The following is an 11,315-nucleotide window of genomic DNA, read 5'->3' as shown; positions in this document are numbered from 1 at the left end:
GTGTGGCCGGGTGAGAAGTGTCCATCCCTGGAGGTGACACCTGCCCCTGGCTGCCTGTGTGAAGATGAAGGCCACCCTGATTTTCCTTTTCTCCCATTAGGGTGCTTTTATCCTCCGGGGCCGGACTGGCTCTGCAGCTCTGGTCCTGATGGATCCCTCGCCTTGGGTTTTCCAGGGGGGGAATGGCCGCGGGTGGGGGGAAGCTGCCCGGAACTGCCGTGCTGCTCCCATCCCCAGAGAAACCTCCCCAGGCAAACTCGCACCAGATCTGATGCCAGGGCTATGCAAAACAGCTGCCAGGTGAACCAAGGAGAGCAGCACAACCCTGGGCTGCCGGGCTCGGGGAGCCAGCTGGGCTTATCACTGCCTCTTCCCCCAGCCCCAACACCCAGGAACAGCAGGGTGAAGCCTTGGTTGTGGGCAAGCTGCTGGGAATTGTAGGGGCTCCAAGCAGCCTTTCCCCATTGAAATCTCAGGGCTTCCCCAGCCTCGTGGAATTTAAGGAAGGGGAGGACTGATCTAGCAGATTCTGGAGGTTCTGGATCCCATTGTGTCTGGCTCGTGCAGCAGAAATCAAGTTGTTGGCTGGGCTGAAGCTCCATTAAAATGAGTAGAGTTCTGGCAGTTTGCAGCAGGAGAGAGAATCTGCTGCCACTTACACTTTTCTTTCTTTTTATCTCCTGGAGCTAGAAAAGATTAAATCTTAAGTGCAGATTGTTTGAACAGCTCATTCCTTTAAGGAGAGAAATGACTGCTGCAGTGCGAACCCTGATGTTGACAGAAACTGGGAGGAAACTGAGGCTCTTTTTATAAAGCATTTGTAGGAAAGTTACAGATTCAACTGGAAGAGGAGAGTTATCCCTATCACACCCAATCCTTGGCCCACAGCTGCAATCACTTGAATTTTACATTCACTGAAACAGACAAAAAAAAAAAGGGCCAGATTTTTTTGCAAATAAATCTGTGCCCAAACACTCGTCGGTCCTGCAGAGATTTGTGTATCCAGCTCCCATTTACATAACCACTGGGAGCAGAAATCACCCCTCCCAGTTTTAAATCTCTCCCTCTTGGACATCTAAGGCTGAACTGGTTCCCCCTGGGTCCCTTTGGAGTCAGTCAGGAGGAATAGTCATCTCCAGAGGGCCATTCATCCCAGCGGAGATGGGCGGCTCAGATAGGTGCAGGAATGGCCTCTGGAGGTGCCTATTGCTCCTTCTGTCTGCCCAGACAGCCCGGGGCAGTTCCCTCAGACTTGGGCACCCCAGCCAGTGCCAGGCTCCAGGAACATCTGCAGTGTGCTCAGCTGGCACAGGATTCCTGCCCGGCGTGCTCCCAAGTCCCCCCTGCTGCTCTGCAGGGATTTGTGGGATGCTGTGTCTGACTTTGTAGGAGAGGAAGGGACAAGAAAAGGTCAAAGAGTGTCAGCTGCACGTGCTTGTGGAGGGAGGGAAAAGCAAGAGCTGGGAAGAAGAGGGAGAAGGCTGTGCTGGAGGATGCGGGCCTGTGCAGGGAAGCTCCGTTCCAGCTGCGCCTCTTGGGTTCCAAGTTTTGGGGTGAATGGTGGTGACTCAGCCATCATCTCTGGGACCCAGGGATTCCCCTCCAGCTCTTTGAATCTTGCCTCATCACCACGCTGCGCCTGAACGTGAGTGAAACTCCTGTTTCCAAGAAACCAGGAGATTACCTTTTCCTTCCTGTTCTATTTTAGCAGCTGGGAACTTTTATTTCCTCCTTCCCTCCTGGCTGTGCTTCCCTTCAGCTGCTGCCTCCAGATCGCATCAAACACCCCCCCACACCCCGTGGGGGTTTCAAAGGTAGAAACTGCAGGCCTTGGAGATGCGCACGCGGTCCTGCTCAGGTGTGTGGATGCTGATTGTGATCATCCATTAACGCTATCAGCATTCCCATCGCTGGATCTGCTCTCCTTGGCTTTTGGGGCTGGAACGGGGCTGGAACGCAATGAATGAGCCCAAATCCCGGGGTGGGAGCAGCTGGAGAGAGCTGGACAGGGAGCAGAGGGGGTTGGAGCAGAGTAGGGAATTACACGGGGAAAGGAGATAAAGGGCTGAGAGCTGGGAGAAGCAGGTCGGGAGGAAGGCAGGAGCAGGGCAGGATTGCAGCCAGGCTGGGGGAGAGGGCTCAGAGCTGGCTGGGGGTGCAGATAGTGAGAACACAGAGGAGATTTCAGAACTGGGGGACAGCTCAGAGCTGGCTGGGGTTGCAGATAGTGAGAACACAGAGGAGATTTCAGAACTGCGGGACAGCTCAGAGCTGGCTGGGGTGCAGATGGTGAGGAGATCTCAAATTGAGGGGGCAGCAGCTCGTTCTGCCGTGGCACTGCTCCATAGCACGGTCCCACAGCTCCGTCTCCACAGTCAGTGCTTTTCAAATGTCACAGATTAAATCTCCAGGGCTGTTTCTAGACAGCAGAGAGCAGCCACAAAGCTCTGTTATCCCTGACTCTCCAATGTTTTGCCATCCGTGGATAATTGTACCAAGCACACTCCCCCTCAGGATCCAGGCTGATTCACCTGGGAATACTCTGTGCATGGAAAAATGTGTGCTGGGATAGGGTAAAGGCTTGTTCAGTTGAGGAAGGTCCACGGGAGGGCTGGATTTGCCCTCCTGCCTGCACAGCCTCTCCGAAGCTCTTCCCAGCTCCTTGCAGGAGCTCTGAACTGCTGGAAAACACGATGTGTTGGAGCTTGATCAGATCACAGGCCACGGGCTCTGCTTCGTGGGGAAAGGTATCCTGGAAAAACCAGCAGGAGGAGGAGGCCTGGGGGCTTGTGCCGGTGGGATGTGAACAATTCCAGGCTGTTCATCACCAACTCGGCTGGACTGGCAGGGAATGGCTTGGGGAATGTGTTGCAAAGGGGGAAGGGGTGTCTTGGGGTTGCCTCTGCAGCTCGAGAGCTTCGTGGAATCCCTTAAAGCATTCAGATGTGTGGAGAGCACAACCTTTGCTCTGTGATGTTCTTGATGAATTTGGCAGGTGTGATAGAGGGGGGGGATGTTTATCATCAAAGGGGAATGAGTGAGGGCCTGTGCGGTACCTTCAGGCTGAAACCTGTCTGATTTTTCCCCCTGTGCCTGCCAATCTCTTTTGGAATCAAGGAGACGCCTCTTGAGCACAACCCCACGGCACCCTGTGTTCCCTCAGATATCCCGTAATTACCCAGTGCCACGCGGGTTCCTGAAGATCCCGGGTGAGCAGCCCTGGCCACCTGTTTGCTGGCCTTTCCCACAGTGAGCCCTGGATTTCCCTGGAGATCTGTGATGTCCTCCAGCTCACCTCTGCTGGAATCTCCCTTGCACTCAGCAAGATTTCCCCCACCCTTGGCCAGGTATCTCCCAGGCAGGAACACTTTTTATGGCTCAGCAAAGGCTGGCACCACCCAAACGCTGCAGAAGCTGCCTTCATCCTTCCACTGCTGCGCCTTCCTCCTCCTCTCCTTGCTCTCCCAGGGCCAGGCTTTTGGTTATGTGTGTTCCAAGTTCTGGGAAGCTCCCACCAGTGCTGACTGTCGTTAATACTGAGATGTTTTTCTCTTTGTTTCGTTGTAGGGAATGAACAGAATGGGCTGGACTTTAACAGGCAGGTAAGAGGCTCCCTGGCTTCCCAGGTATTCTCCTCCTTTCTGGAATGACTGTTTTTTAATTGCTCATCGTTCTGAGGCCCAGGCAACTCCTGCTAAGAGATAAAAACTGTTAGGTCAGAAGCTGCCATTAAACTGACCACAGAACTCCTTCCCAGTTCCCTTTGTGGGATAAATGACAGATTACACCTCTGCTTTCCCTCTTCCTAATTCATAGAAGTTCAGCTAATTACAGAGTTTCTTTGAATGACCATTTGCTTGAGGGGTTTTCTGGCTTTTGAATTTTTTTTCTATCATCATTTAGGAACAAAAAGCACCTCAGTTATGGTGGCAGGGGTGCAAATCTGCCCCAAAGCCCCAGTGCTGTGACACTGGCACTGACAGCACCGGGGTGTGCAGGGACAAAGGCACGGGGCTGACTCACAGGAGTGTTCAGCCAGCACTAAAGGGGAGGTGGTTTGAGGTCTTGGGGTGCCCAGGTCAGGTTCCTCTTTGCAAGGAAGCAGGGAAAGGGACAGCAGATAAAAATATGTGGAAGCAAACCCCAGTCGCAAAAGAGCAGCTGAGGGGCCATTTTCCCTGCTGGGTGTGCTCTTCTCCCCCAGCTTTGTCCAGATAAAAGCATTCCCTGGCTCTCTCAGTGCCTGCAGATCTTCCTGTGTGGCTCCAAAAATCCCTGAGTGCCATATCAGGAGGTGACAGCCCTCTGGAGGTCCTGGATCTCTGCAGACACAGGAGTTCTGCTGGCAGGGTGATGAGGCACAGGTTGCCCAGAGCAGCTGTGGCTGCCCCTGGATCCCTGGAATTGTCCAGGGCCAGGTTGGACAGGACTTGGAGCACCCTGGGATGGTGGAAGGTGTCCCTGCTCATGGCAGGGCTGGAATGGGATGGGCTTTAAGGTTCCTTCCAGCCCAAACCATTCTGGGATTGTAGGAAAATGCTCTCTGAGCCCAGAGCTGAGGCCTCCTGTGGCCAGCAGAGCTGGGCTGAGCCCCGGAAAGGAGAAGAGGAGCCTGGAGAGCCAAACACTGCCCTGCTGCAGGATTCCAGGGACGGGAGCTGCAGCCAGGAATGCAGAAGGGGCTGGGACTCCATCCTGGACAGGCTTGAGGCAGATGTTGGCACAGCAGCCAACACTTCCAGAGTGCATTCCCCAAACTCAAGGGCTCCAACCCCTTCCAAAGGCTCCCTCCCAGCAGCACAGGGCAGCTGCACCTTCTCCACATGGCTGTTTTTGTCCTTCAAGCTCCCCTTGGTGGCTCTCGCCTTGACAAATGTCAGCCAGGCTGCTGTTTGTTTGTTTGCTTTGGCTGCTCCGGCTCTGGGTGGGTCTCCCCTTCCTATCCAAGGTGTCTTAACACGCTCAGCCATCTTCCAGGGTTTTGGAATCCCAGCTGCAAACAAAAAGCCCTGTGTCTCCAGCTCTGAGCACTGCAGAGCCCAGAGCATGGGCTCGCTCTCCGCACGCCCGGAGAAGAATCCAATCTTCTCACCAGGGGTGATAAAAGGAAATTCCCTGCAGATAGAAATGAGCACGAGGTCGTTCCATGCTGCAGACTTCTCCTATGGCAACACCACAAAGGTGTTGGGGCTGGGGTTAATCGAGGAGAGGTGATGGAGCAATGCTGATCTACACCCACTGCTGATCTGACCCTCCGTCCTCTGTATCCCTCTGAGTGATGCTGGGCAAGTTGTGGGGGCAGCCAGGCTTGCAGGCAGCAGAAATTTCCTCCTCCTAAAAAGAAATTGTGGTTTATGGTTTTTTTTTTTTTTTTGCAGCATTTCCACTTTTATTTTCCTCCTTCCACCACAAAATCCAACTCATTTATTCCAGCTCGTCTGTGTAACTGAATAGCCAACTTAGCTGGGCATTTAGCAGGGTTTAAAAAGCCAAAGACTGTGAACGAGCTCATTTTATTGTTTTATTTTATTTCTACTCTGCTCTGATTCCCCAGAGTCCGCCAAAGGCGTTTGCCGGGATGTCAGGGATGGGATGGAACAGTCCCTGAGTGGACACAGCCCTGTGCAAGTGGCTCTTTGTCTCCCTCTCTTGGCCCTCCCAAGGCCATGGGTAGAGTGATTTTAAATCATTATTATTTAAAATAATAATTACTATTTGAAAGTATTGTTATTTAAAAGAACAATTATTACTTTAAATTATTCTCTTAAATGAGCAGGAGCCCGAGCACACACGGGCTCCACACTCACGTTTAGGGTTGACCTCAGCTGTTGGTGAATTCATCCTCAATTCTGCAAATAGATTTCAAATGACGAGAAAAAAGGAAAAGAGGAGAGCTGGAAATATCAAAGTGTTTTCATGTAAAATCAGGTGCTGAGCTCTTTCATTAGGGGTGGAGGTTGGTGGGTTTTTTAATTTGGTTTGGGGTTTGAGGTTGGTTTTGGGTGGCTTTTTTTTTTCCTTCTTCTTCTTTTTCGTTAGCCTGCAATTCAAGTTTTCAAACCGAAGCCAGGGCAGGATGGTTTGAAACCCAACTCCAAACTGACTGCAGGAGCTCTCTTTGCCTTTATTTGGAGTGCTGGGCTCTAATCACTTTCAAGATCATAAATCTCACATCGTTGAAGCCTCTCCCCCAGCCTTTGTAGATGGCCTACATTTCAGGTCTGCTTCCCTCCCTCCCCTGCTGCGCTCCAGGCGGGATGGGAAGGGTGGAGTGACCTGGTTAGACCCCTTCCCTGCCTCCCAATTCCCTGCCGGGGCTGCTCGCACCCTGCAAACGGGGAGGAGGGAAACTCTTGCGGAGTTTGAGGTTTTCTAGCAGTTTGTGGGTCAGCCCTGTGCTTTATGAGAAAGCTCCTTCTGATCCCTCAGCCTATTTGGCAAACATTTCTTCTCCCCCCCCACCTTTCCCTCCCCTCTTCAAACTCTCCTCCCACCTGGATGCAACAGTAATTTGTATGTGAATGAGAGGGAAAAGGGTGTGGATGGAAAAAGCAGCATCTTCAGCCTTGCCTATCTGGTTTGGCTTTTTTATTTAGTGAGTCTGATGCTGGTTGTTTCCTGTTTATGGCGAGGGAAATGCAAAGGCACAGTAATAAACTTTCACCTTCGGTGCTGGCAGCCTGCACAGGGACATCTGCCTCTGATGGGTTGGGATTGTGGCCAGAGCATGGCAGGGACAGATCTGAGTGACTCTTTCCTTGCCTGGGAAAATTCAAGGCCAGTTTGCCTCAAATGGGACCAGGCCAAGGGCTGAGAGTGCTGGAACAGCTTTTCCTGGCTGCCATGTGGTGATGCTGCCCAGGTGCTGCGGTCTCGCCGGGTCTGGGGTGGTTTAATTCCCCGCTCAGCCTTTAGGAAATACCAGATTGTTTGTTTGTGGAGAGCCAGGTGTCTGGAGCTAAGCCCTGGGATAGTGCTGCCTGCTGGAAGACACACTTGGATGGAGGGCTGATGGTTCTGGGAGGTGCCAGGGCTTGTGTGAGTGGTGTGAGGGTTGTGGCCCAGCTCACGGTGATGTGCGTCCGTCCACAGCTGGAGGAGGAGAACGCACAGCTGCTGAAGCCAGGAGTGCTTTTCCAGCAGGGAAGTGATGGCAGGACCCTGTCATCTGCTGCTCCTGAGTGCCAGGGAGGAATGCAGGATCAGCTCTTCCTCCAGAGAGGGGAATGAGAGCTCCTCTCCAAGCCCTCCCTGCACTCCAGAGCTGGGAGGGGAAAAAATGCCCCTCTTGAAAAGAAGCTGACAGGTTTTTGTGGAAAGGCTGGGCAGGATCTGCCTCTGCTCCCTATCCAAATGTGCCAGGCACTCTTCATTCCAGCAAAAGGCTGACCCTTGCAAGACAGGCTGTCATTTGTTTATCAAACCTGTCATTATCATTAATCACATCAATCTGAAGGGGATCTGGCTGGGAGATTTGACAGTGTTTAAGACAAGCAGGCACAGAGGTGCCTGAGCTGGGCCCAGCTTCAGTTTTACTGCTGGTTCTTTATTCCTATTCTTTGCTTTCTTTGGTTTACACCAGCCAGGGGATGTAGCAAGGACATAGATTTCCAACAGACTTCCTAGAAAGCCTTTTCAGCTGGATCTCTTGGAAAATTCCTCCTTTCTAAACCCAAGTGAAGGATCCTGCAAGAGGTGCTGGAGGGGTTCCCTTCCCTCAGGACCTCCTTGTCCAAGTCCTCTCCCTGCTCTGTTCATATCTGACCATCCTTGCCCAAAGAAACTTTAATTTCTGAGGTTGATGTGGGATTTCCAGCAGTTGCTTTGAGGTAGCAGGGTGAGTTATCTCAGGGCTCCACAGCTGATGTCCTGTAGGCACATGATGTGAGAAATTCAAAGCGGGCAAACTGCCCCTGAGATGTGAAATCCCTGGTGGCTCCTTTTGGGTGCCACTAACAAACACCCTGACCTTGTTTGGTTCCACCCACGCGTCTGAAGGCGCTCTGCTAATGGATTTAGCATCCCTTGGTGCCTCTGGAAGGTGGGGAGGTGTTCAGCCCTGTCTTGCAGACCCAGCCTGCCTCCCTGGCTTTTCCCAAAGATGCTGAGCTCTGTGATTGCAGCTGGGATCAGGGGATGCTTCATGGGACGGTTGCCCCTGGACATTGGGGTGGATTGGAATCCAGGGGCCTGCTCCCTGGCAGAGCTGGGTTATGGACTCCCATCCTCTGATTCATAGTCTTGTGCTCAACCACAGACCAGTTCTTCCTCCCCTCCATCCTTTTGAAGGTGGAGAGAAGGGCCTAACTCGCTGGGTAGTTTGTTATTAATATCTGGGATGCAAAACTCCCTGCACTTTTAATTTCGCTCCACCAGGGCTTCCCTCCCCCCGGGGATCTCTCTCATCGCTTTTCATTGCACTCCGTGTTCCCACCTCCCCTAATCTCATGTGCTCCCTGGATGTCATTTCTGTTCCTGCTTGGCTTTTCCCCGTGGGTAGCTCAGGTTTCAGTCTGCCCTCCAGATTTCCATCCCAGTCCTCTTTTGCCCTCCTCTCAAGGGGAGGTTCACATCCTGCTTCCTTCTCCCCTCTGGGGATCAATTCAGATTTCACTCTCTCTTCTCCCCATTGCCTCAGGGGATCAGCCTAAGTCTTGCATCTGCTTTTCATCTCTTGAGCCTCCCCTGGCTGGAAATCAGGGCTGGCCTTGTATCTGCCTCGCCTGACACTGGATCTAAGCTCAGCTCTGCCTTGGCCTTTCCCTTTTGAAGTCTCCCTGCTCTGTCCTAGGGACAGGCTGATTGCATAAATTTGTTTGTGTGCAGGTTCCTCATTGAAATGCAGCCCTTTGGGAAAGCATCAGAGAAAGCCCTGGCTCCAGGGAAAGTCCTCTGTGCCTAAATGTGGCCCTGCTTTGCTTAGGACAGATATGCAGAGGAACCCCTTCTTCAGGCTGGGTTTGTTCTGGCACCTCGGATGAGCTTGCTGGGAATGAGCTCCAAAACAGGCCAGGGGAACTTGTGAGGGAAAGGGGGATGCAATTAGGAGCAAGGATTTGGCCTTTTTTAATTGGTTTTCTCGAGAGGTGGACCTGAAACCACTGAATTAATTTGTTGACAACAACCCAGAGTTGGCTGGATTTTATCTGTTCCTTAACATCCAGCTGCAGTCCATTCCCAAACTCCTGCTCTCCAGCTTTTAAGGAGCAAACTTCATTTATAAGGTGATTCCTACACCTGTTTCCTTGGCAAAATACCTTGTACAGCTGCTTCAAACCTGTCTGAGAGCGAGAGACAGAGATCTTTGTGCAAATTCCCTGCTCATCCTTTGGGAAACGCTTTCTGTGCTCACAAGGGACAAGCCCCAGTTTCACGGATCTGTCTGAAGGGTCACAGAACTCGTTTTCCACAACAGAAACTCAGCCCAAGGCACGGCTGTCACTGGCCAGCCACAATCCAGGTGGCCCAGCACCTCTTTGAGGGCTGAGTGGCACGGAGTGCTGTGCCTGGATGTGACTCTCCCGGAGTCACCACTAATGAGGAGAGAACTCCGAGTCCTTGAAGGCCTTTCATGTGCTGAGCTCCAAGGATTCACCCCAAACCCTGCACCACCCAGCCAGGGTGGGGCCCTGCACCCGTCCTGCACGAGGGCAAGTCCCAGCACACGGAGGGGAAGGCGATGGGTTCCAAGCAAGGCCTCTAATTTTGGACATCAGAGGGCACTTTCTCCCTCCCCAGAGGTGCTGATCTGCTCAGTGTGGGATCAGTGGGTTTATCCAGCAGGGAACCCTCCTGACTGCTTCCCCAGCCCATGGAATTCACACAGGTTGGGAGCAGAGAGCTGGCTTGGAGCTCCCCCCACCCGTGGGCTTCATCCCCTCACCCAGGATGAACCCCGTGTGATGCTCTCCCATCTGCTGCACTCTCCCTTTCTCTTTAATCGCGCTGCTCGCTGTGTTTAATGCAATCCCTCCAGCTGCTCTTGTCCTGTCCCAGTTCCCTGGGGCGTGGCAGCCGCTGCCAAAAGTGCCAGGGACCAACGGGAGAGGCCCATGGAGCTGGGATGGAGCCAGCCCCAGCCACGGGAGCCGTCTGATTCCGAGTTAATTCCTCCTAAACATGGGATGTGGTGGGAAGTTGCCTCTCAAGGGCTACCTGGGCTGTGTGGACACTTTCCCCACGGATGACTAATCCAGGGATATCCATGCAGTGCCAGGTGTTTGGATTTGTCACTGCCAGAAGGCACAGAGAGTCCTGAACAAACAGAGATTCCTCCCCATGGGCAAGGGATCCATGGAAAACAAACAAAAAAAAAAGGGACATTTTTCATGCAGGCCCAGAAAATCCCAATAAGGCAACTTTGGAGTGGAACAGGAACATGCTTGGGCTCCAGGGGACCTGTGTGAGCTTGCAGGAGGGCAGGGGAGAAGCCATGGAGTGGTGTGTGTGAAATCAGGGTGATAAGGAAAGGGGCAGGGATGCAGCCCAGGGTGAGAGCAGAGCAGATAAGCACGGAGGTGTAGGCAGAGGTGGAGTTCTGGAGAAGTTTGGGAGTTGGGCAAGTGAAATGGAGAGAGAGAGAGGGAAAGTTAAGAGGTGCAGGAAGCAGAGCTGCAACCCATGGGAAGGTTGGGGCAGGGGCTGAGGAAGGGACAGGGAGAGCCCTGAGAGGGAGACAGAGGAGAAATCCCAGCCTTGATGGGGGTAAAAGCATTTTCCATGCTTTGATTGGAGGTTCTGGCCACTCTGACCAAGAAAATGGCATCTTCCCCTGGCTGTTGTTGAAATGCTCCCAGTTTGGGATGCCCACAGGCCTTGGCAGGGAAGGCACCGCGTGCCTCAGTGCCACCAGCCTGCGGGAAGGTGCTGTAAGTTGCCTTTCCAGTATCTTTTCAGCAGCTCTGTGCCCCCTGAGAGCACTCACCAGCCTCTCTGCCCCCCAGGCTGTGGGAGCAGCCCTGGCCAGGACGCTCCCACCTGAGCAGGTGTCGCTGTGAGCGTGGCCAGGCAGGGCAGGTGCTCTCCCCACCTCTGGTTTGGTTCTCCTCTCCCTTCCCCAGCCCCTGCTTTGGAAGCCTGCTGTGCCACAGGGGATCATTTGAGGTTCAGCACAGCGAGGGGGGACTTCTCTCTCTTCCCTGTTTGTTTGGAAGCAAAAAATTCCGGGGAAAAGCTGTATCAGAGAGCCCACAAAAGCTGCGTGTGGTTCTGTTTGTTTTCTCCTGTCAGGCATGCAGCTTGGTTGCTCCTAAAGTTTTGACTTCCCACCTCTACTTTGACTCCAGCACAACCATTAACACCCCAAGCCGAAGCTG

At 53.0% G+C, this 11,315-nt stretch overlaps 1 protein-coding gene across 2 annotated transcripts in view; it reads left to right on the top strand.

Moving 5' to 3' along the window:
- POU2F3 (POU class 2 homeobox 3) overlaps positions 1 to 11,315 on the top strand; it is a 39,290-nt gene that overhangs the window by 12,103 nt on the left and 15,872 nt on the right. For both annotated transcript variants that reach the window (XM_008636913.2, XM_017738560.1), the window contains one exon: positions 3,568 to 3,602. In XM_008636913.2, coding sequence (XP_008635135.2) covers positions 3,568 to 3,602 — 35 coding nt within the window. The remainder of the gene's footprint in view (positions 1 to 3,567; positions 3,603 to 11,315) is intronic.

This window comes from Corvus brachyrhynchos, unplaced genomic scaffold, assembly GCF_000691975.1.
Source record: "Corvus brachyrhynchos isolate BGI_N302 unplaced genomic scaffold, ASM69197v1 scaffold46, whole genome shotgun sequence".
Classification (NCBI taxonomy): domain Eukaryota; kingdom Metazoa; phylum Chordata; class Aves; order Passeriformes; family Corvidae; genus Corvus; species Corvus brachyrhynchos.
The sequence above is the reverse complement of the archived record's forward strand: the minus strand, read 5'-3'. Positions and strand labels throughout refer to the sequence as shown.